The sequence below is a fragment of the Diplotaxodon limnothrissa genome, linkage group LG23 (genome assembly GCF_057381915.1).
Source record: "Diplotaxodon limnothrissa isolate DT_005_m linkage group LG23, D_limnothrissa_male_GT1.1, whole genome shotgun sequence".
Classification (NCBI taxonomy): domain Eukaryota; kingdom Metazoa; phylum Chordata; class Actinopteri; order Cichliformes; family Cichlidae; genus Diplotaxodon; species Diplotaxodon limnothrissa.
In genome coordinates, this window is record NC_140617.1 from 25,224,058 (window position 1) to 25,250,047 (window position 25,990).

Here is a 25,990-nt window from a genome sequence, read left to right on the forward strand (position 1 = left end):
TGACAACCCGATTTCTGTACTCAGCAGCAGTGTTTGCAGACAAGACACCCACTTGTCTGCAAACACTGTCCAACTACTGACCAGTAAGCCATATCGAAGTCAGTTTACACATCATTGGTCTCCTGTTGGTTATTGCAGGAACTTAGTTTTGCCTCTTTTTTTTTTTTTTTATTAGTCGTGTCAATTCAGTTTCTTTGTAAGCACATTTTAAAAACAAGAGCTGACCAAAGTGGCGTACAGCTAAGAGGAAGAAAACAGAGCAGGAAAATACAGAAAAACTGAAGACGAACAAGTAAGAAAACAAAAGAAATGAGTCAAAGCTCAGGCTTTAAAGATGTTGAGTGTTGATGAGGTAAGTAATGTCCAAAGTTGAGGGAAAATATATTTAACAACTTCATTGTTATATTTTGTGATCAAAATGACTTCACAGTGCAATGGTGGGAAAATCTGATTTCTGGTGATGGTTGAAGGAAATAGCAGTTGTGATGATGTCCACGTCTCATAGAATTTAAGCAGGCTGCTGCTAAAATTCTCCACCTGCATAAATATTGCAGTTGAAACATCTGATGTTGTATTTTACACAGTGTTAACCTGTTTTGAACCCATTTTGAGAAACTATGCATTCTTTAAAAGCACAAAGCAAGGAGCGAAAAAAGTTTTACAGACAGAGGTTCAGTTTATTCAGTATAAGAAATGAAGAATAAGTAAGAACAAGTAACATGTTCTTTATTGGTAAACTTTAGAAATGCATGCATGGCTGTACCTGGCTGCATCCTCCTCCAGCAGCAGTTTGACAAACTGTCTGGGAATGTTTAGAGACAAGACGCTTTCGGCCATCTGCTCCAGCACTCGTAGGTGGTTCCCATCAGTGGTGGGGAAGCGGTACATCCTCGACATCGTGCCGCCAAACACTGAAGCAACACAAAATTCAGTTAGCTTGGATTAGATGAAGACAGATCTGACCAAAGTTTTTCTCAGTAAACAACGTTATTGCTTTCCGTTATTTTTGGACTGCCACTCAATCCCTGAGGTAAACAGACACCTCCCACTCACCGGGGACAATCAATACAACTCAACTGCATGTTGATGGAAAATGTGAGTTAGAGAAATGAAGGACGAGGAGAGAAAAAATAAAAAACCAACAGGTGCAGGGTTGAAATTCAGAAGACATACTCCTCTCAGAATATATGACTATAAGGGTTAATGAAGCTCTGTAAAAGTGTCCAAATGAGTCACTTCTTTCCAGAGACGGAATTACTGCTCGGAGATTAGCTTGGTATAAAGATGTAGGTAAAAATGTTCACGTTCATATGTTGTAACTTGTTTTGAGCAGTCATGTATGCCACATGGTGATATGGGTCTTCAAAGTTTTGCCCTTTTGAAGTTTTTTTCCTGTGAATTATCAGAAAGCAGATCAAACATTCAGGGTACCAATGCTCGTTTCTGTTCCTCTACATCCTACACACTGAAATGGGGCTATTGAAACTAGGTTTTATCCCATGATTTATACGCTTACAAGATCGCTCAATGAAACTTGAAGTATCACAGTCTTAGTGTACATTTGATTTGGTATCAGGAAAATGTAAGGCGAGTTAAAAAGTGCCACTACTATGTCCTCAAGGGACTTTAACTCAGAAAATATTCAGTGTGTGCAGAATACATTTTGCCTGGCATCTTTAAAATTAAATTAAACTAAAACTATTAAATATTAATTTCAACGAGTTTGTTTCACACTTTCTCCTTTGGTTTTCCATGCACATAAACCTAATACCCTAAGGTCTCAGTGACACAGGGCTACAGACCAGTATCCAACCATTTTACAACCTCTGGTCAATAGGGGAAAATTTGTATTCCCCACCCAGGTACCAGGTGGTTTCTAGAGGCTGCTGGGCACTTTTGGGACCAAAACTTTGCTTGGAAGACGCTGACTTGTCTTCTAAAATTTGTTAACTACTCTCATAGGGAAAGTGAAACTGTGAAAAGTACAACCCAAACTAAAAAATCAGATTCAAGATTATAATTATAACTAGAAATGAAAAAACATTTCCGTAAACTAAAATAATATATATATATATATAGATATATATATAAAATATAAAATTGAAGGAATTTTAAGAAACTTAATTATAGAGCACATATCCTTAGATTTTATCTTTGTCAGTTGTTTAATTGTTTTTTAATTGTAATAACTATGCTGATATTCCTAGGTCTTGCCTCTAACGTATGCCCTGCATACAATATGAATAGAATAGAATTGCTCTTTATTGTCACTCTTACAAGAACAATGAAAGGCAGTTTGGCATGTCTCCATGAGTGTGAAAAGCACAATAGCCTAAGTATTTACACAATAACACAGACAAATTTGCATTTACACAAGAAAGACATGTACAAGTTATACATACACCTGCATACATACGGATACATACATACAGTGGGGCAAAAAAGTATTTAGTCAGCCACCGATTGTGCAAGTTCCCCTGCTTAAAATGATGACAGAGGTCAGTAATTTGCACCAGAGGTACACTTCAACTGTGAGAGACAGAATGTGAAAAAAAAATCCATGAATTCACATGGTAGGATTTGTAAAGAATTTATTCGTAAATCAGGGTGGAAAATAAGTATTTGGTCACCTCAAACAAGGAAAATCTCTGGCTCTCACAGACCTGTAACGTCTTCTGTAAGAAGCTTTTCTGTCCCCCACTCGTTACCTGTATGAATGGCACCTGTTTGAACTCATCATCTGTATAAAAGACACCTGTCCACAGCCTCAAACAGTCAGACTCCAAACTCCGCCATGGCCAAGACCAAAGAGCTTTCGAAGGACACCAGGAAAAGTATTGTAGACTTGCACCAGACTGGGAAGAGTGAATCTACAATAGGCAAGCAGCTTGGTGTGAAAAAATCAACTGTGGGAGCAATCATCAGAAAATGGAAGACATACAAGACCACTTATAATCTCCCACGATCTGGGGCGCCACGCAAGATCTCATCCCGTGGGGTCAAAATGATCATGAGAACGGTGAGCAAAGATCCCAGAACCACACGGGGGGACCTGGTGAATGACCTGCAGAGAGCTGGGACCAAAGTAACAAAGGTCACCATCAGTAACACACTACAACGGCAGGGAATCAAATCCCGCAGTGCCAGACGTGTTCCGCTGCTGAAGCCAGTGCATGTCCAGGCCCGTCTGAAGTTTGCCAGAGAGCACATGGATGATACAGCAGAGGATTGGGAGAATGTCATGTGGTCAGATGAAACCAAAGTAGAACTTTTTGGTATAAACTCAACTCGTCGTGTTTGGAGGAAGAAGAATACTGAGTTGCATCCCAAGAACACCATACCTACTGTGAAGCATGGGGGTGGAAACATCATGCTGTGGGGCTGTTTTTCTGCCAAGGGGACAGGACGACTGATCCGTGTTAAGGACAGAATGAATGGGGCCATGTATCGTGAGATTTTGAGCCAAAACCTCCTTCCATCAGTGAGAACTTTGAAGATGAAACGAGGCTGGGTCTTCCAACATGACAATGATCCAAAACACACCGCCCGGGCAACAAAGGAGTGGCTCCGTAAGAAGCATTTGAAAGTCCTGGAGTGGCCTAGCCAGTCTCCAGACCTCAACCCCATAGAAAATCTGTGGCGGGAGTTGAAAGTCCGTGTTGCTCGGCGACAGCCCCAAAACATCACTGCTCTCGAGAAGATCTGCATGGAGGAATGGGCCAAAATACCAGCTACTGTGTGTGCAAACCTGGTAAAGACCTATAGTAAACATTTGACCTCTGTTATTGCCAACAAAGGTTATGTTACAAAGTATTGAGTTGTATTTTTGTTATTGACCAAATACTTATTTTCCACCCTGATTTACGAATAAATTCTTTACAAATCCTACCATGTGGATTCATGGATTGTTTTTTCACATTCTGTCTCTCACAGTTGAAGTGTACCTCTGGTGCAAATTACTGACCTCTGTCATCATTTTAGGTGGGGGAACTTGCACAATCGGTGGCTGACTAAATACTTTTTTGCCCCACTGTATATGTATGTATATATATATATACACATATATGCATGCATACATACACATACACACACACACACACACATATTTCCACATACACGCCTACATATATACATACACATACATGCAATCTGAGGAGCAGGTGCATTGTGAGGTACACACTCAGTGTGTGCGGGGGCTGTTGCTACTATAATAAATACGGTTATAAGAAATACAGTTTACAAAGGTAGGAATGTTGGTTTGCTTTATAGTATGAATAAAAATACGGTTTATAAATAAAGTGTAATGAGTGTTGGCAGTGCAGTTATCCTTCAAACAGGGTGGAGGTAGGGTATGTTTGACAGCCGGTGGGTAAAAACTTTTATTGAGTCTTTTTGTCTTTGACCTGATCAACCTGTTCAACCTTAATTAAATAGACTAAAACTACCAGTGAAACTAATATAAACTACATTATATCTAAACATTTTCAAACAACAGAAACTAAACTGAAATAAGAAAACCCACTCTGGAAACTTAACTGAAACTAAACTCAACTGAAAATCAAAAGTCAAAATGAAATAAAAATAAAAAACAATTAGAAAATACCTACAAGTTGTGGTGTGTTGGCACAACTTTTACAGTGAAGGCAAATTTTTGCCATTTCTGGTTTGTGTGACAGTTTATCCGAGTTTCACTTTCACTCAAACAGTAAACAACGAGTGTTTCTAAACAAGCTTACATCTTGTTAACGGAGGTTTTATTGTGCACCACCATGTGACTGGCAGCAGCTTCTAGCAACCACTCAACAACCAGCCAGGAATTAAACATTTTTCCTTCCCACCAGAGGTTGCCAGGGATCCACGGACTGATCTCTAAGCTTATGTGAAAGGGTTCTAATGAAGGCATTTAATGCAGGAAGATCTGTTTAACATTCATGTCTTTAAATGCTTACTCAGTTACCAGATTAAACAATTTTGATCCAAATGTTTAATTAAACTGATTAGAAATATATCAGCAAAGTACAGGACAATGTAGCCAAGTTATTTTAACTGATTTAAGAAGAAAGAAAAACAAAACTTCACCAAAACCTTACTAACACCACGCTACTTTGCACACACCGAGTCACAGAGCAAAGCTGTCCCACCTGAGCGCAGCAGGGTATCTTTGCACAACGAGGCGTACTTGATTCGGACTCCCATCGACTCCGTCAGGCTCTCGTCGACAGGCAGCACCGTCTGCAGGACAAGCACAAGCACCAACATTACACTACGTCAGCTCTGGCAGGCAGCATCCACCTTCCTTTATCTCTCCACTATCACCTACACCACACTCCCAGAGCTTCTACACAAACCCGAGATAAATGACTTTACTGCCACATGGCGATGTCTTTATTGTACCATGATCATTTAATATATATGCTTTATATGCAGTCACAGAAAGCAAGGCTCAGGAGCAAACATGCAGCATTTTACCAACATTTGAGAGACAATGAAGCGTAAACACTCAGAAGTCTGTCTGAGATATTTAAGTATACAAGTCTAATCAAATTCTTTACAAGCAAACATCAGAACTTTTGATGCAAATGCAAAATTATATTAATTGAATTAACCTCAGAACATTTGTTGAGCTTGCAGATATAATAACTGACGCCAGTGTTAGCCAATCATGGAAAATATCTACTCAGATCACAAGGAAGATAAATAAATCTGCCCGTGGCTGCCAGCCTCTTACCCGGCCGTTGATACTTTCTGGCAGACGTCCCATCGACATCCTCTGATCTGTTCTTTCCTCCATCTGCCACGCCGCCACAGTGATGTTCCCTACCCGCTGGTTCTCTGCTGATCTGCCCATTTGAACATAAAACAGCATTAAAGCTGCTAATCATTCTTTTAGTATCATTTAATTCCTAAATAGCTTTTTTAAGGGCCAAAAAACCTTCTGCAAACTAGGTTAAAATTAAGAGATCCGCTTTTAATCTTCTATGTTCTTACCAATGGCTGTATAAAGATCTTCTACAGTCAGTGGCTCTTTCTTCTCTGAAAGAACATCTTTAGCAGCCTTAGCTAATACTTGCTTCCTGTTTCCTATTCATTTTAAATGCGGTGTTCCTCAAGTCTCCCTCCTCAGCCCACGTTTGTTCTGTGTTTTTTTTTTTTAATATCCTTCTTCTCAGCCGGATGATTCATTTCCAGAGTGCCACCCACCACTGCCATTTCGATTATATTGAGTTACATGTCCTTCTGCTATCCAACATCCTCAGCAGATCTTCAGTGGCACACTAAAAACTAGAACCACAAATCTGTCACTATATCCTTTTTCCATTTCAAGTTTTGTCTTGCAAATTTAGCAGGAAACACACTTAAAGTAAAGGAAGGACGTCACACATCATTTCATTTGACTAACCACATTAGGCTTTGTGTCAAGATGGAGAAAAAAATTGAAGTAAATGACAAGCAGGCTTTTATATGTTGTAAATACATAAATGACAACACTTCTTACTTTTCAAAGTAAGAAGAAACATTTCATAAAAATGAAATGTTTCTTCTGTACAGTTAAAATTCAAGCATCTTTTATTTCTTGCTTACCGTTGTGGTCAGCAGTTTACACACAATCATCATGGGCATGAATGTCATGGTAATCTTTCTTTGGCTAGACTGCCTTGATGACATTAAATCATGGTTTGCATTAAATCTTTTGAATATAAATGACCAAAAAATTGAGATTGCTCTATTTGGACCTTCTGACCCTCGCTTTTCTCTTAAGGTTGACCATGGTCCTCTGGAAAAATCCAGAAATCCCTTTGCAAAGAATCTGGGAGTGTTCTTTGATAGCAGCTTTTCATTTGAGAAACAAATAAATTCTGTTGTAAAAGCCAACTTCTTCTAGCTCAGAGCCCTTGCAAAAACTAAGAACATTTTGTCATTTGCTGACTTTGAGAAAGTGAGACATGCATTTATTTCATCCAGGCTTGACTACTGTAACAGTCTTTATTTTGGTATCAGCCAGGCTCTGCTCTCTCATCTTCAGCTAGTTCAGAATGCTGCAGCCTGACTCTTGACAGGCACTCGTAAACATGACCATTTTCCCCAGCCTTGGTTCATTTACACTGGCTTCCAGTATGTTGTAGAATTGATTTTAAGATTTTATTGCTTGTTTTTAAATCTCTAAATGGATTAGCTCTGGCATACCTCTCTGATCTGTTAACTAAAAATACTCCAAATAGAACTCTTAGGTCAGCTGCTAGTTGCTTCTAGTTTGTCCCTAGAAGCAGTCTAAAAAACAGAGAAGACCGGGCCTTTGTGATTGCTGCGCCCAAACCTTGGATCAGTCTGCCTGTTGAAATTAGGATCTCTCCAACACTAGACATTTTTAAAACCTGTTTGAAAATGGTGTATGGCGCTGGCAAGGCTGGCAGCCTTAACCCAATTTCCATCGGGATGAATAAAATATTATCGATCAATCAATCAAAACACATTTTTACACTCTAGCTTTTAATTGTGACTGAGTTTTGTTTTGTTCTTTGTGTGTGTTTGATCTACTTTTTACTTTTTTATTATGTACAGCACTTTGGTCAGCCTGTGTTGTTTTTAAATCTGCTTATAAATAAATTGCTTGATTGATTGATAATCTTGTCTTTTTAATGATTTCTTTTAACTGTTCTTGTCCAGGGTGGAATGATTGTGCAGCATGCATCTTTAACAACTTTAAAACACTGGGTGCACATGTTTGTTAACTTCTTGTTAGTGATCATGATTGTGTCCAACTGGTAGCTTTTCTTTGCAGCATAAAAAGGATTGTTTGATAGAACTCATTGGACTGACCAATACTCAAAACTAAGGGAAAGTCTAAGGAACTCAGTGAAGATCCAAGAAGGAGAACTGTATATTTAAACAAGTTGGGAAAGTCTTTTGGAGTCTTTTCTAAACAACTGCAGATTCCAAGGTCATCGGTTCAAACAACTGTACTTAAGTACAAGTTATTCAGATTTGCTGAGGTCTGGAAGAAGATCCAAACTGTTACCCTCAAATAAGAGGAAATTGGTAGGGATGCCCAGGAACAAATCAGGAACCATCAAGACTCGAGCCTGTCATGAACTGGAAACTGCTGGAAGACCAAAATCTCTGTCCACAGTGACACCTGTTTTACATCATCATGGACTGAAAGGGTGCTGACCAAGAGAAAAGCCCCTTCTTGAAGATCTACACTTTCAAACTTGACTACAATTTGCAGCTGCCCACATCAACAAGCTAGATGCCTTCTAGAAAAAAGGTTTTATGGTCAAACCAAACAAAGATTGAGCTATTTGTCCACAATGACAAGAGGTATGTTTTCAAACCTGTACCAACTCTCAAGCAGGGTGGTGCTAGCATCATGCTCTGGGGCTGTTTTGCTGTCAGTGGTACAGGTGATGCAAAAGGTGGATGGAATAATGAAGGAGGAGGACTACCTCCAAAATCTTTAACTTGACCTCAAATCAACAGCTAGACCATTGAAACTTTGACATAATTGGGTGTTCCAATAGGATAATGATCCCAAACACACATTAAAACTAGTTTTGAATGGATAAAGCAGGTTCACATTGAACTTCTGGAATGGCCTTCCCAAAACCCCGACCTAAACCCTGTTGAAAAGATTTGTGGACTGAGCTTAAAAGCCAAGATTGTGCCAAGAAACCAAACACTTTAACTCTCCCAATTCTGCCAAGAATAGCTGTCAAATATAAGCCAGGATTATACCAGAAGCTCACTGGTGGCTGTGAAAAGTGTCTGGTTGAGGTGCAACATGCTAAGAGACCTTGAACCAAATATTAGTGGGGGTGTAATTATGATATTGGAATATGCAGTTGCTTAGAAATGGCTTCAAGAAATCTTTCACTCGCAGTCAGTTTATGTCTTCAAAGTGAAAGTGGTGCATCAAGACGGCAATAAAACAGCAATAAGTTGGAGTGAGTTTTGCTTAAAGAACTGGGGTGAATTTAAAGAATCTTGAATACAGCAGTAAAAAAGCAGAAGTGTTGTGTGTTTAAGTGTGTGTTACCGCAGTTCGAGCTGTAATTTGTGGCTCTTCTCTTGCAGTATCTCCTTCACAGGGAAAAGTGCAGAGCCCAACATGTACATCTGGACAGACAGACAGTTCACACGCTGAGCTGCTTCTTTGCTCAAATTATTAAAATAAAATTATCAGTGCTGCTGGTCGTACCGTGCCCTGCGAGCGATCCTTCACATCATACGCAGCCAGTTTGACCTGCGTCAGCTGGTTGATGTTGGAGTCCTGGAAGAAGGCAATGCTGCTGAGGAAGCTGGGGTTACTGGTACCCTGTGGAGAGACACAGGTTACACAAAATAGTTCAGCAGTTCATGTTTTGTTTTATTGTTATTATCATAATCACATTTTCAAGGAAAAGTAACACAATAGCAGCTTCAATTTGCGTTGAAATTTAAGTTAAAAGTTCAAACCATGTGCAAAACAGGCATTTTGGAAGAAGAAAGTCATTGTAACACATACAGATACGCCTAAAAATACACTGGTTTCACACTGTATCATTTTAACTTTGCCAAATATGCATAAAAATACATATTTATGAGTGTTTACCCAACAAAATCCTTATTTTTGATGACTCACTCTGCACTTGAGGGGGCGTGCAAATAAATGCATTCAATACAAAGTGATGTGACCTCTGAAATTGCTCTTTCAGAGGTCACATTCGTGTTTGGCAACAAAACTTTTCTAAAAGTGTGTTTTTGCAGTTTTATTATTCATTTCTCCCTCGTCCTCCACATCCAGACTGAATGACGTAGATAAGGAAGGTGTGGGTGGTGGCAAACAGGTCACTATGCCGTCGTTAAGTCACACCTACAAGCTGAAATCAACGTTATGGAAGCTAGAGCTGCTTAAACATTAGTCCAACTGTAACTTTAAGTCTGTTTCTGTATCTGTGTGACGAGTCTGACCTCTATGACTTCAGTCTGGGCGTGTTTGGTCCAGAAGGCCTGCGGCGGCGTCGTGCAGCTCACTGCTACAAAGGTGTTGGGTTTTCGGTCCAGAGAAGGAGTCACCAGGTCTGTGCATGCTGGGTGAGAAAACACAAGCAAATCAAGCCAAGAGGCAAGCAGGAAGACTCTCTGAAGGCACTTGTGGTTGCACAGGCAGTCTTGCAGCTGCGAGGTTGGAGAGTTTGTTTCAAAATGTTTGGATTGATTACACATACTCATTAACTCACAACCAGCTGACCATATACTCATATATTCTCACTGTCTGATATATTTCTGCTGCTGAGCTGCTGTTTTATGGAGATTCTCTGAATATATTTTGCTACCATAAGAGCAGACTCTGCTCTTATGGTAGTCACTGTCACTTGCAGTGAGTAGATCATGAACTGAGGCACTAACGACCACTAAATTTAAATACGGGTTATAAATGTCACGGACAGCCATCATAAATGCTCATATTACTCACCCACACTGAATTCCAGCACAGGTTCATCTGGGTCCTGACTATTTCCTGCAAAGTAACACAAACGTCATCATAACATTAAGTCAGAGAAACAGCATTTGAAGCTTTTGTACATGATAAATTATGCTGCAGTACTAAAAAACAAAGTCGACCAGCAGTTCATTTATTAAAATCATCTCCAGCTGCAACATTGAAGCTACTCTACGTCAATTTTGATTATGTTTAGATGAAAATGAAACTAGCACCCTTGTAATGTCTTTTTAAATTAAAGGTAAACACAGCTCAGACTTTCAAAAGGCTTTTATTTTGAAATACACAGAATGACTTGACGTGGAATGACAGCTTGAGGTATTATACTTCCCTTTAGATTAATAGCATGTCTGTAAAAAGGATGTTTTCCTGTAATCCCTTTCATGGCTATAAGCCATGTTTACCTTTGTAGGAAAGGTTTTTATTTTGATCAGATCAAATCAGACTGCCTTGATATTAAATGAGTGACAGTCTGACGTGTTATACTATCAAGGTAAAGGGAAATACGTCTGTGAAAACAGGACGTTTCCCTGTAATCTGTTTGTAAATTAAAGGTAAAAAACTCATACAGGACATTTCAATGGCTTTTATTTTGAAATACAAAATCTGACCATTTTGATAATGTGTGAATATCTCAGGGATGCTTTATTAGTGTGAGTTGGACTTATTTGACCTTTTTCTAAACCTAACCTCCTTAAATGTGACCAAACTATATTTGACACTCTATTTTGCTCAAATGCACAAAACACTAAAAAGTTTCTGACTCTAGCTCAGTTTCCACGTTATTCTGACCTGCGAGCGCCAAGCTGATCATCTCGTTGGACAGCTCCAGCGTGTTGGCTCGGTACACCGACCACGGCCTCTGCGTCCTCGAGCCGCTGCGCTCCCTGCCCCCCGCCATGCCTGTCTGGGAGGAGCGAGTGACGGCAGGAGGCCTAAACACACACCGTCACGCGTGCAGTCGCACACTCCCATGTGATGTGACCCTCCACCTGCACAGATCCACGGCGGCGCCAAGGAAACGCTTCACCTCTCTACAAAGGACAAGAGCGGAGAGAAGAGGAGAGGTGAGGGATGTTTACCAACCAGAATTTACAGCAATGTTATATCTTTTAAAAATGACTTTTGTCCTTAAGGCATCAATGATCAGTTGGAGTTCCAAAACCCAGAACAACATACACCTATGTCCCCATCATCTGAGGGCTGTGCCATGAAGTCGGATTAGCAGATTTGTAGGTATGTTGAGCTTTAAGTCTTCAGCTTTGATCGCCATAGTAACTTATGCTGAACACATAACTTGGTCCAGAGCAATCAATCAAGTTAATTTCACTTTGATCTCCTGACTACAGTTATCTCCACATCTTGTTTACCAGGCTGTGAGACAGTCAGCTTCAATGTTTCAAAGTATCCAGTTTAAAGTTTCACAGATCTGACGTGCAGCCAGTAATTAATTAAAGTTAAAATGTTTATGTTACCGATCTGTGCACCAAATCTAATGATTAATGATTTTCTGGGGTATTAATGTTGTCCTATTTACAATCAAATTTGCATTTCACTTTTTTATTTTTTGTATTTATATTTTTTATGTTCGTTATACATTTTTTCACCTTTTATCATTACATGCTAACGTGTCCGATCAGGGTAGGGGGCGCTCACAGGGATTCTTTGTGTAAAAGAAGAGTGAAATACCCCTTTTTATGTAAACATACACCAGGCCTAGAGAGCTCGGCTTAACAGAGGAAGCTGACAACCACCGTTGTGATACTGGTCATCTTGTACTAGGGTAGAGCAAAGAAAGCTTGCTGTTGTTGACCTTTTTGAATCGTGGTATACCCCTCAGATCACAGTCGATCACAATCATCACACAGCATGTTGATCCTTTAACATAAAGTTAATTCTAAGAAGCAAATTAGAGAAAACATCAACTAACTGCTATATTTATCTATATTCTTTTCAAGCATTTAACAGCAACATCTGTTGTGGCATTTATTTATTTATTTATTTTAATTTTGGCAGTTTTGGTCCTCTATAAATACATAAATAAACTGCACTGCTGTTTTAGACTGTTTATGCTTTATTCTCTGTTTAATACGCTTGACTTGTTTAGTCTGGTTAGACTTATATAGTCCATTTAATCTATTGTGATAACAAGTTTGTTTGCACAAACAGAGGAGTCAGAGAATTCGTGGTTTATGGACACTAGCTGGACATCATCAGGACGACGTCTTTCAAGAGAAACAAAATCTAAAAACTGCATGTGGTGTAGTTTCGACATAAATTCCAACAAATACAATAATGAAAGTGTTTGAAGAACAGAAATGAGGAACGAGTCACAGAAAGTAAAACTTACAGGACAAACTGAAAATATTGGATGTGACTTTTGGGGTCGAGAACTCGAGCCTTTATTCACAATGGCCGCCGACGCAGCCTGCAGCATAAGTTCTTCTAAGGCTCAGCTCGTCTTCCTCCAGCTTATTTAATATTCTGCTTGTGTGCTCATGTTCTGCTTCAACCGTACACCCTTTTTGTTGCTGGAAGAATCTGATTTCACTAACAGGGATCGATCAATACGGCATCATCTCAGCATCTGAGAAACATGCAGCAACTTTCTGTGGCTCTCACTTTCACATCAGGGTCACAACACAACACAGCAATACATTCAATAATTTAATCATATGCAAATCTCTCCATGCAAATACAAAACAGACAGCCAGAGCGGAGATGGCCCCTTGCAGCGTGTTCAGGGTAAAGAAGGTCAAAAGCATCACATTAATTTTCATGAGGACACAAACAGAAAATCTTGTTTTTACAAATATGAATCAGCTGCAGGTTCAGTGTCTGCGCGAGCAGCCGAATTTAAATGAGCGAGCATCCTCTTTTCCCACCGTGGGCCTTCATTACTGCTTCATTCACTGAGACACACACACCCAAAATGTATCTGCTATTCATTTAACCCAACCACCACAGAAGTGCACATGTGCTACATGCACAAGGTTGAGCTGTGCCCCCTTTTAAAGGTGATGTATATTCACTAAATGAGGGGTGTCAAACATAAGGCCCAGGGCCTGACGTGAGGACTGAAGTGAAGACTGAAGTAGGCCGTAAGGACTCCAATCCAGTCCACTGGACAGCTTTGAAAAAATGTGAAGAACAGAGATTTTGGATTTTTAACTGTGTTTTCATTAATTTTGCAGCTTTTCCTAATTTTAGACCCCTGCACATAGATTTTATTACCAAAGTAATTAACCCATAAACAATGACATGACATAAAAAAAAAAATTTTCACAGTCTATTATAGAAATCAGCTTTTTCTGTTTTGTTTTGTTGGGCTCAGCTTCTTTTCTCATATTAAGATATATCAGGGACCACATGAGTTGTTAAACTTATTTACATATTTATGTTACATTTATGAAATGAATATGGCCCAATTTTTTTTTCCTTTTTCACTTTTGGTTTTTAAATTCAGTTGAGTTTCAGGTAGCTTTCCGAGCTTTTTAAAAAAAAAAAAAAATTATTACAGCATTTTTGGAATAATGTCAGGAAAGCTTAAGGAAAATCAGGACACGTATAACAATATAACAAGAACATTTGACAGCACTTGGCTCTCTATCTTGTAGACATCTCATCAGACAGTTTGTGATAACAAATTTAACCAAAATATACAAATACCAAAACTATGTATATTTATTTTATTTTACCCAAGTTCCCAAAGTTTTTTCAAAGGTCTATTAGTAGTTTTTATTTTATTCAACTACACTGTTTTAGTTTAGTTTAATTTAACGACAGTAACCTTGGTGTAGACTCGAGGGTACTTGTATCTAAGCCATGAACATCACTCCTGTCCAGTGCCACTGAATCAGGGGTGTTTACTGCTGACACAACACAGGAGCAGCCTAGGTGAATACAGCACATCCGCTGGTTAAATAACATATCAACTTTTTATTAGCACTATTTATGTCTTTCATAAAAACTGTTTTTATGAAGGGTTTATGAAAGACAGTCCGCCGTGTCCCGCCGTGTCCCAGAAATCAAAACATCAGACTGCTTCCAGGAAGACTGGCCGTCAGCTCAGGACCAGGAATGTTTGGAAGCAAATAATTCAATTCAAATCACACAGCAACATTAAGGACTAACCTCAAGCGGTGCATTGTGGACTAGACCAACATCAATAACCATAGTTTTTAAGGTTTCCACTTTTGTTTATGTCTAAAGTTGTTGCAGTGCTGCTTTTGTTTGTTTTTAAAAAACCTCAGTCAGATCATCTGTAGATTTCAACGTGCTACTTACAAATTTTTCAGAGGTGAAAGAATGTGGACCATTTTTAACGGTGGTAATGGTGTTTGTCTGCTTTAGGGGACTGAAGAACAAACTGAAAAGGCCACTCAGAAGGTTTTGAAGGTAAAGAACTTGAAAATTCTGCAAATACCTCAACCTAGCATGAACTTCACGTGCTGAAGACACAAACTAACAACTGGAAACCCAGTTCTTTAGTAACATCCATTAACATTTAATTTCTGACTGTGTTAAACTGGAAAAGAAAAAATATTTTTTGCTCTGCCCCTCAAATGCAAAGCTTAAGTCTACACTTCTTGCACCTCCAACACTCCACATGGTGTCACAGTCCAAACACGTCCCAGGCTATGTTGTCTCATATATGGATATGTTGATAGTGTGAAAGAGTGAAGAGCGTATCTGTCTCTCTCTGTGTGTGTGTGTGTGTGTGTGTGTGTGTGTGTGTGTGTGTGTGTGTGTGTGTGTGTGTGTGTGTGTGTGTGTGTGTGTGTGTGTGTGTGTGTGTGTGTGTGTGAGAGAACATGCTCTGTCAGCCTCCTGAGCCCCAGCACGTCTGCATAAACAGTGGAAAATACATAAGAGCACAGTTTGTGTCTGTGTGTGAGCTCTCGCTGCTTCACCAGAGCATTTTATGTGATGTTTTAATGCCTGATGAACGTTCCCCATTTGCCCATCTATTTTTTTTTTCCTCTGTTCTCCAGCTTATTTTTGTTATCCTTATATATGTCATCTTGAGCGTCTCACCAACATCTTGTCTGTCCATCGTTCTTCACCCCTGTACTTTTTTTTTTTTGCTCCACTCCTCTTTTGGGATTGTCCCCCTAAAGGTTTCGGTCTGTGTACAAGCAAATGTCCCACTCTTTCTCCTGCTTTTCTTCTCTTTGTCCCATTTTTGTAAAGAGCAATTAGCCTATTTACAGCAAAGCTGTCCACACGAGGGACTGTACCCAGCTCAGATGGAGGTCTAGATTAACAATACACACAAGGAGATCTCTGCAGTATTTGGGTTGAGTTGTGCTCCATTTCCTACAGAAAAAAATAATCAAAATAATGTGTGGATAATCACACCTGTTTCTACAAAACAGCCAAACTGTTTTCCTGACACTATGTGCTACACAAAAGCCCACTCACATTTAAACACACACTGTATATAAAAGATGGACTTAGCCACTGGGACATCACCCATTTGTTTTGGTCTAAGTGGTTAGAGAATTAGCAGTTTTACAGGTTAGTTGTTTGAAGCCAGAAATTAGCATATTTGGACGAGAGCATGGAGCACTAAGCTAACGATAGGAAGCTTAGACCTCAGTCATACACGCTAGAGACCAGTTAGAGACCCCTTGGCAAACTTAGGTGGAGAGATAAAAACGGTTGTTCTGTGACCAGTTGGTGAGTGGTTGCTGAAGGGAACTACACCAAAAGCCCCATTTTCATTAGTTTAGTTGCTAGCAGATTGCCCCAGTCATCCGGCATGCATATAAGCACTTGCTAACTACAAGCCAAGAGTTCGTAAAACTAGCAAAAAAACAAAAATAAAAAACAAAAAAACCCCAAAAACTTTTAGTTATGAACCTGGTAAATCTGACAGTGCAGCAGGCAGATTTTGCTGGAAGTGTCTCTTAAAATAAGTAATGCGGTCTGACTGTCACTGAAAGGAATAAAAGACTCGAGCATTACAGCTGAGCCCAGTTATTACAGAGTAATCAAAAGATGGTATGTTCTTGCATTGAGCTAAAAATAACTTAAAGTGGCTCATTAAGAAAAGTGTTAATGTATTTATCTTTGGAAAATATTAAAAAAATAACATACAGGAGTGCACAAAATGTGTTCCTTCAATTTCAGATGTTGAAAACTGGAACCATAAAACCGGCATTTTAACCAAAGAGGTCCAGAATGTGAGCTTAATTGTGGGTCTGGGTTAATAGTCGCTGGCCTACTTCCTGATGTATATGGTCCACCACTAACAGTGTTCCATTTCGGGCCTCTCAGATAGAGGTGCCCTACATCTGTCACTGCAAACAAGTGGAGCACTACCTGAAGGAAAATCTACCCTATTTGCATTTGCATTCAAATGTAGTTTTGCACTGGACTGTGAGCAGGATGCTGCGGGTCCAAATTTTCCTAACTACACCATGAGGTGGCTGACTACTCAATGAAATATTAACCAATAGGACACTGTAGCTGCAAAACTGATCATTAAAACATTAAAACCACTGACAGGCTAAATGAACAACACTGATCATCTTCTTCTCCTGGAAAACTTCAGTCCTGGCATTCAGGTGGATGCTATTTTGACACATACAAAATAAGCAAACCTCCCCCAGCTGGACAATTTGTCCTGCAAACCCACAAAACTCCTCCTCATGTTATTACACAGCATTTAACACTTACATTTGCAGAACTACACAAAGGAGAACAGCAAGTCACATTAATAAAACCCAACACCTAAGTAAAGGTTAAACCAGTAATTTCGAGCAAATTTGACTTAAATCAGGGGTCCCCAATCCCAGTCCACGAGGGCCGGTGTCCCTGCAGGTTTTAGATCTCACCCTGGGTCAACACACCTGAATCACATGATTAGTTCGTTACCAGGCCTCTGGAGAACTTCAAGACATGTTGAGAAGGTCATTTATCCATTTAAATCAGCTGTGATGGATCAAGGACACATCTAAAACCTGAAGGGACACCGGCCCTCGTGGACTGGGATTGGGGACCCCTGACTTAAATAAACCAGACCACACATAGTATTGTCTTATTTTACTTTTAATAGCGTTCTCCTTTTGTGACATTTGTCGCTGATGCATATAAACAAGATATTTTTATTACTTTGGCTTTAGATTTTGATTCAAGAGCTGTATTTTTACTATTAGCATGGCTGCTTTTTAATCATTTGGCCTTAAATATCCCCTCCCTATGTAACTTCTGCCTGGTAATGAATGCATGTATAATTGGAGAAGAGTCAGTAAATGAATGCACAGCATGCATGTCAGGTTCAGACAGATTTAATACAGCTCTGTTTTAATGAGGTACAAAATTTAAGACCTGTGAAGACAAACTCATTTACGGTGGAGGTATTGTGCTTTTAGCTATTTTCTGTCACCTTATTTCCTTTCAGTGTTGTTAAGCACGGTCAAAGTGACCGTGCTTTTGATCTGTGAGGTCAAGATAACGTAAAAGTAATCACTCTGAGCCAAAAGAGGCTTTCAAAAACTCTAAATGCTCAGTTTCAGGCATTTTTTCTACTCTTGGCTCTGTATGATGTCAGAAAGAGTGCCCATGCGAGGGGCAACCTATCAGAATAAAGCTGCCATAAAGGAGGGAGGAACTAGAACAGTCTGAAGTAAGGGGGGGTTCACAGAGGTCTGGTAAAGTTAAGGAGGGATTATTTTAAACTATAAACCATGCAAAGCTCCTCTAGTAGAGTCCAAGAGTAAAACTAAGGAGCTAGAAATTAGTGGAACAACTCTGTTTTAATATCAATCCAACAAATTTGGAGGGCATTTTCTAGAGACTGTGACAATTTGTTTTTCTAAGTTTGATAAATGGGAATCATACTGATAATTTCTGCATAAAAAGTAGCAGCAAGGCATAATTTAACAATTTTTACTAATAAAATCATCCAATGCATCTGTTAAAAGCTGCAGTCACAGTATGTGCAGATACTATACAAAACAAAGTGCATCACAGTGAACAGTAAACATGCAATAACTGTGCACTCTATAACCTTAAAATGCTGCTTGTGAACTCGGACTCCAGCAGTCAGGATGGCTGCAGCTCCATCTCCCTAAAGATTTATACACACACACACACACACACACACACACACACACACACACACACACACAAGTCAAACTGTTATACAGCCATCGTGGCTCCAGTTCATTTTAATGACTGCAGCAAGTCTCCACTCCAAGTGCGTGCCTACCATCTGACCGGCTCACTATCAGCCAATTGTATCTGTACAACAGCTTTAGTATATTTAATGAACTCATGCAAACTTTTACCTTTGAAAATAGGTGATATTTCTTGTTTTTAAATGAATTGTTTCCAGCATTTTAAGCTCTCTAAGCTTCATAAGCAAAAGCTGTAGTTACTTGAAAATGTCCATCTTATATTAGAAAACTAGTTGAGCCTGGTGTCAAACTGTAGGTAAAATTGTAAGTAGGCCTTTGGCAAGCTAAAGAAAGCACATACAGCTAGCAAGCAAATGAGCTAATTCTCAGGGGGTCATGTAGGGAATTTATTTCCTATTTGACTGATTTTTGATTTTTTGATTTTTTTAAAATTGGAATGAGATTTCAGGAAGAACCCTTGACCTCATGAGTAGTACTTAAAGGCAACGACAATACCTCTGATTTAGCTTTCAGATCTACTGTCCCAGCGGTGGATAAAATAACAGCGGTGTGTGGATGAGTTCAGATAATCAGTCTTATTAAACGACTAATCAAACTATCAGCATTCCGAGCAATAGAAGAGTCTCTTTCTGAATTACATGAGGTCATTCAGCACTAATTAGATAGAAGAGATCTCTCTAATGAAAGAAGGAAAGGCCACTGAAGAGCAATCTGTAAACAGCCACAGAGTCATGAAAATACATGTTATAATCAAGAGCAGCTTCGTTCAGACCCTTCTGATTAGTCTTTAGATAAACTCAAAGTAGCAGGTGTGCCAGAAAATTCTGTACAACTTTATTTAATCATTTCAGAAGGTTTCAAATTAAGTTAAGGTAACAATCCAATCTGCTGCTGCAGTTTTAGCGATTTTTCCTCACCAATACATTCAGCTTTCTCCTGTAATTAGTTTCCACCTTTGGCAAGTTTCCTTTAATCCGTGTAGATCGCCATGAGTATCAAATGTTTTTCCTAAGAGTCAGAAGAGAATTGGGGATGAGCACTTTTAAATAGGAGACCACTTTTCTAGGAGTGATCTACAGAAGGAGCTGAAACTGTCATGAGTGCTTATAGAAGATTTAAGATGATTTTAATGGTACTTTCACTACCATGACTACCTTCACAGCTGTATTTAATATTCATCTCCACTGCCTGAGACTTTTATCCCAAATAAAAATAAAAAAAATACACTCACTGGCCACTTTATTGGGTACAACATGTCAACTGCTTGTTAATGCAAATATTTAAGATGACCTGCTGAAGTTCAAACTGAACATCAGAATGTAGATTAAATGATCTATTTAAGTGACTTTGAACGCAGCATAGTTATTGTTATAAGTATTACATAAACTGCTTTTCCCTCCACACAACATCTATCTATCAGGGCTGTGTTCTTTCTCCTCTGCTCTTCTCCCTGTACACCAACTGCTGCACCTCCACCCACCAGTCTGTCAAGCTAATCAAGTTTGCAGATGACACCACCGTTATTGGACTCATCTCGGACGGGGATGAGTCTGCCTACAGGAGGGAGGTTGAACGTCTGGTGTCCTGGTGCAGCCACAACAACCTGGTGCTGAATGCCCAGAAGACAGTGGAGATTATTGTGGACTTCAGGAAGCACACAGCCCCACTCCCCCCCATCATCCTGACTGACACCCCCATCACCTCTGTGGACTCATTCCGCTTCCTGGGTACCACCATCACTCAGGACCTGAAGTGGGAGCCCACCATCACCTCCGTCATCAAGAAAGCCCAGCAGAGGATGTACTTCCTGAGGCAGCTGAAGAAATTCAATCTGCCAACACGGACGATGATGCAATTCTACACCGCAATCATCGAGTCCATCCTCACCTCCTCCATCACCGTGTGGTACGCTGGAGCCACTATCAGGGACAAACAGAGACTGCAGCGTGTTGTGCGCTCTGCTGAGAAGGTGATTGGCTGTAGACTCCCATCTCTGCAGGACCTGTACACCTCCAGGACACTGCGGCGTGCAGCTCGGATCTCAGCTGACCCTTCTCACCCTGGATACAGTCTGTTTGACCTGCTCCCCTCAGGCAGGAGGCTCCGGTCCATTCGCACCAGAACCTCTCGCCATAAGAACAGTTTCTTCCCCTCTGCTGTTGGACACATGAACAATAAACGTACGACTGTCCCCACCACTAACTCATGACCCTACGCTGTGTTCACTGCATCATTCCATGTTTTGGCACTGATCACCACCTGCACTCATGTATATATCTTTCTACGTAGCACTTTTAATTCTTATTCTCATGTATATATCTCATGTATATCTCATGCATATATCTTTCTACGTAGCACTTTTAATTCTTATTCTTACTTTTATTTTTTTCATGTCTATTTAAGCGCAATTTATGACAGCATGTTTGCACTGAAGCACCGCAGCAATTTCCTAATGTTGTAAACCTGCTCAACATTTGGCAATAAAACCCATTCTGATTCTGATTCTGATCTCTGGTCCAAAAAACAGAAAATGTCTTGTTGATGTCAGAGGCCAGAGGAGAATGGCCAGCCTACTTCAAGCCGATACATTAACTCAAATAACCACTCATTACAACGAAGGTATGCAGAAGAGCATCTCAACAGCAGCAGAAGACCACACTAAGTGCTACTCTCAGCTAACAGCAGGAAACTGAAGCTACAATTCACACAAGATACCAAAATTAGACAACAGAAGTTCAGAAAACTGTTGGCTGGTCCGTCGAGTTTCAATTTCTGCTGTGAAATTTGCTTTAAACAGCATGAAAGCATGGATCCATTGTGCCTTGTATCAACAGTTAAGGCTGCTGGTGGTGTAATGGTGTGGGGGATATTTTTTGGCACGCTTTAACCCCCGAAATACAAATCGAGCAACTCCACAGCCAACCTGAGTGTTGTTGCTGACCATGTCCATCTCTTTATGACCACAGTGTACCTGCTTATGATGGCTGCTTCCAGCAGGATAACACGGCATGTCACAAAGCTCAGATCATCTCAAACTGGTTTCTCGAACATGACAATGAGTTCACTGTACTCAAATGAACCTCCACAGTCTCCAGATCTCAATCCTACAGAGCACCTTTGGGATGTTATCATGTCAATATGGATCACCATCTCTAAGGAATGCTTCCACCACCTCGTTGAATCTGTGCCACGTACAATTAAGACAGTTTTGAAGGCAAAGAGGATCAAACCTGGTGCAAGAATCAAAACATTTAAGGTGTCACCACCCCCCTAAAGAAAAGGTTTAATAGAAAGAATCTATTAGACTCTGTGCATCTCTGGTCTTTGTTTCTAGAAGAAGAAAAAAAATTCCAGCCTCTCAGCCAACTGAAGTCACTTTTTCCACTCCCAGGGCCAAAAAACACCAGGGTTTGAGAGGGCTCAAGATGTCCAATTTTCCTTATCAAAACTGGGCTCATACACACACTCCAAAACAAAAGTCCAGGCATTTAATGGGCAGCAGTTAGCGATCTCAATCCTTTCACTACCCAGAAATGGTCAAGTATATTTTCACCATTTCACAGATCTGCAAACAAATACTGCTTCCTGGCATTTTCCTTCTTCAGTTTGAGTTCACACTACATCCTGCCTAAAACAAACCCTCTCTGTATGGCCTGCAGCAGATGACAGTGACAGATTTAACTTCTTGAATCAATGCAGCAGGTCTGGAAATTCACTACAAACAAAAAACACCAAATGACAAACTTTTACAAAGGGGATAAACCCGCCATATAAGGCAGCTCCAAATTTGGCATGCTTCTATGTGTCAATGTAGGTTTCTGAGTCAGATGAACCAGAGACACACATACACCGTATAAACACCACGGTTAATCCAGGCCAGAGCTCCTGACCTAAAACCCCGATCCAGGATTCACAAAGCGCATTCAGGTTAATTAGTGGTACAAACAGGCCTAAAGATCCATCAACAGCAGCAATTACAGGGAGGACTTGGGTACATCTCAAGTTTTACTATGAAATACTGCAAGCAATAAAAGCCTCACTTAAGTTCTAGCTTATAATTTTTGTAGATCTGAAAGCATTTGATCACCTCAGGTGGAAAACAATGACTTCTGTCATTTTCTTGTCCTTACTGGGAAACCGTGTTCACAGTCAGACTCTCAAGGAATCATCCATAAAGAACAAGACAAAAAACAAAAACAAAAAACAAACCAATACACTACAACCACAAAAATTTTAAATTTTATGTTCTTCCAATTGCTTCCATTGTGGACGCAGCTTAACCAGAGAGGCTGATGAACAGCACATCTATTATTAGATATTAACTTATTAAGAAAATTTAGGCCTGCTGGTGAGTGCAGAAATGGCATTTACCTACCCCTACCCTATACTACTGCCATAATCAGAATTTAATTCTAGGGGAAAACACTGATTAGCAAAAAATAAAAAATAAAATAAATAATGTTAATTTTACTATTTTCTTCTTATTTTACGATTATAATATTTCCTGCAAACACAACTCATTTTAAGTCAGACATAACCTCCTCAGGAATTATTTTTTATGAAAAGACCTATCATACTGGAAAAGAAATAGCCTGAGGTCAAAATTAAGTTGGGTTGTTTATATATAAGATTGCAGTCAAGGTATCCTGTATAAAGCTAGTCATTTTACTCTTTAATGCCATCAAAACTAAGTCATAGAAAACTCTTAATAGTGCCATAATTTACTGGTTAATTAAAGAAAATCTTACAATTCCTACTTGTATTTAAGAAATCATTCAGGTCATTTTGCCAAGCAAAATCTTGTATTACTTAAATATTTAAAAGTAGTGAATTTGCATTTTTGTTTGGAAAAGAAGAAGATGTGTGAATGTAGTAAACTGTAGATGTGTTTATTCCTTCAATCACAGGATTATAATGATTATTTACAGCCCTCTTTAAGGAATAAATCCTTAATCCATCATTAATCACAATATTTAACATACGGGATAATAGCTGCTTTATTTCCATTTATCCTGGAGAATTTGGTGGGTATCCAGCATGAATAGGATTAGAGATTTTAATCAGTAGATTGAGAAATCTTACTTGCTGTCATTTGGCAGAACAACGAGCCACTGAGAGCTCACAATGAACCTCTAGCATGACAAGAGTCCACAAAAAAAGGTCTCTCCACCCTTCAGCTCTCTCAGTCGCGAGTCTGAAACACATTTAGGTTTCTAACCCTGCTCACATTAGCCTTGGACAGTGTCTGAGTGCATATTTATGTGTGTTTGGAGCTTCTGTCTTTGGCTTCATCCTCAGGCAGAAAAAGACAGATTTGGAAAGCATGAGCATGAGACTCAAGTTTGACCATACATGGTGAAACCTCCTTTTCACAGCGTGCTCTGTGCCATGAGGCCTTTCACACAGTGAGGACAAAGCCTTACGACACACGCTTTCATGGGAGAAGTGTGTTTGTGTCTGTCTGATCACATCTGTCAAACACTTTCTTCTAAATTTGGTTCTTCCTCGATGCAGAAGGGGGAAAAAAGCTTTATTCTGCCACATCATTAGCTGTCCAACACAGAGCTTGAGCTCTGACAGGTTTAATACTCATCATCGTTGTGTGCAGAGTGGATGGACTTCCTCGGAGATAAGAGGAAATCGTTTTCTCAAAATCACCGAATGTACAGTTTTGTATTTCATCTACCTTTGATATTGGATTGGATCCGGCTCCGCCCCAAAGTTGTTCCCTATCTGTGGAAGGTTATCAATCTACTGTTTATCTCAGCTGTAGGGGCTGGGTAAGAAACATCCACCTATCTTTACTCTGAGAAGGCTGTAAAACTCTATGACAGGATTCAGGTGCGTGTCTCACTTCTGACCAATGACAGTCATGCTGAGGGAAGTCTTTGAGCATATGCTGAGCTGCAGGCAGGACTGCTGTTAGCCTTCATTAGCTACAGTTAACTGTCATCAGTTGCCGTTCACTGGCGTTAGCAAACATTTCTTTGAGGTGGCTTTAGCATTGTTGGAAACTCTTCATCAGAGGTAAAGTGCGATTTTTTTTTTTAGCACACTTGAGTCCAACATTAACTAGAACGGATATCAACTTATTAGCTTAAATAATTACGACTATATCAGTAATAAATAAATGAGCATGTTTATGCAGTGCAGGAGATGAGGCACGACATGAAGAGGATGACGACATTTTATTAAGTTGACCATCACGTCTCTTTCTGCATGCTTTAGTTTCTTGACACCCCAGATATAAATGATCATATAAACTATTACCCAGTGTGGCCGTTTAAATGGAGCTCTGTATCTTTATTCTTGGAGTCTACTAGAGCAGCTTTGCATAATTCAGTTTAAAATTTACCCCATATCAGTTCCTCTAAAAGAACATGTTGCCACGCTTATTTATTTACAGGAATAACTGTGGCGATATCTATAACTTTTATTATAATGGTGTTTGCGAAATTGAAAACTACACGTAAAAAAATACAAGTCAAATCTAAGGTTTGGTGACTTTGAACCAAAATAAGCTTTTATAAGCTTTTTAATGCTATATGTGAATTCATGTGCTAAGTTACACAAGTGTATGGCTCAATCCAGAGCAATGCATTTCCGAAATCACACAAAAGATTAAAGTTGCACAGACATAAAAATAAACTAGACGGATACACTTAATGCACAGAGACTCTAGGGAACACTGTGTTTAGATAGATTAAAACATTTTAGGAAAGGGTCAGATGGACATGGTTGTAGATGACATGTTAAACTACTTTCAGTTGTTGTAAAAAATAAAAAAATAAATAAAAACAATCCCACCATGAATATGGCTAATATTGTTCCAGTTTCAGCATGTGGATTTGGATTTGTTGGGTGTTGCCCCCAAGTTCATCATCTTATAGTTTTCAGCTAATTCACTCCTAACATATGGCATCAATATTAAAGTGGACATACTTCCAGCTCCTTATTTTTATCCCTAAAGTTTACTAGAGCAGCTTTGCATGATTCACAGGTAAAAATAAAAATTTTTCTAACTCTTTAAGATAGCATTCTTCTTAAACAGCAGATGGGTGAGGCTTCTGTATCTCTATATATGTAGCTCCATATTAGGAATCTTACTCTTAATGACATGAAAAATATCCAAGCCTAGGAAGAAAAAAAAAAAGTGTGGCTCTGAGTGTTTAAGGTAATGTGAAGTAGGGCTGGGCGATATATCGAGTTTTTTAAAAAATATCGATATATTTTCATACGAGATATAAGATGTGACAATATCGTTTATATCGATATAGTATAAGTTACGTTATAATTATAGTTGTGGAGCCACAAGTTTGCCGCTCTTTCGTCCACTTTTGTCTTTACGCAACGTTACTCGGCC

General features: G+C 39.4%; 1 protein-coding gene across 3 annotated transcripts in view; it reads right to left on the reverse strand.

Moving 5' to 3' along the window:
* Positions 1-25,990, reverse strand: part of inpp4ab (inositol polyphosphate-4-phosphatase type I Ab) — an 87,862-nt gene that overhangs the window by 41,374 nt on the left and 20,498 nt on the right. For 2 of the 3 annotated variants that reach the window (XM_085348330.1, XM_085348329.1), the window contains exons 2-9: positions 11,273-11,514; positions 10,454-10,498; positions 9,949-10,067; positions 9,197-9,313; positions 9,035-9,114; positions 5,729-5,840; positions 5,142-5,232; positions 764-911 (exon numbers count right to left, since the gene is read on the reverse strand). In XM_085348330.1, coding sequence (XP_085204456.1) covers positions 764-911; positions 5,142-5,232; positions 5,729-5,840; positions 9,035-9,114; positions 9,197-9,313; positions 9,949-10,067; positions 10,454-10,498; positions 11,273-11,381 — 821 coding nt within the window. In that variant the 5' untranslated portion in view covers positions 11,382-11,514. Of the gene's footprint in view, positions 1-763; positions 912-5,141; positions 5,233-5,728; positions 5,841-9,034; positions 9,115-9,196; positions 9,314-9,948; positions 10,068-10,453; positions 10,499-11,272; positions 11,515-18,497; positions 18,558-25,990 lie in introns of all 3 variants that reach the window. The other variant, XM_085348328.1, reaches the window with a different exon arrangement.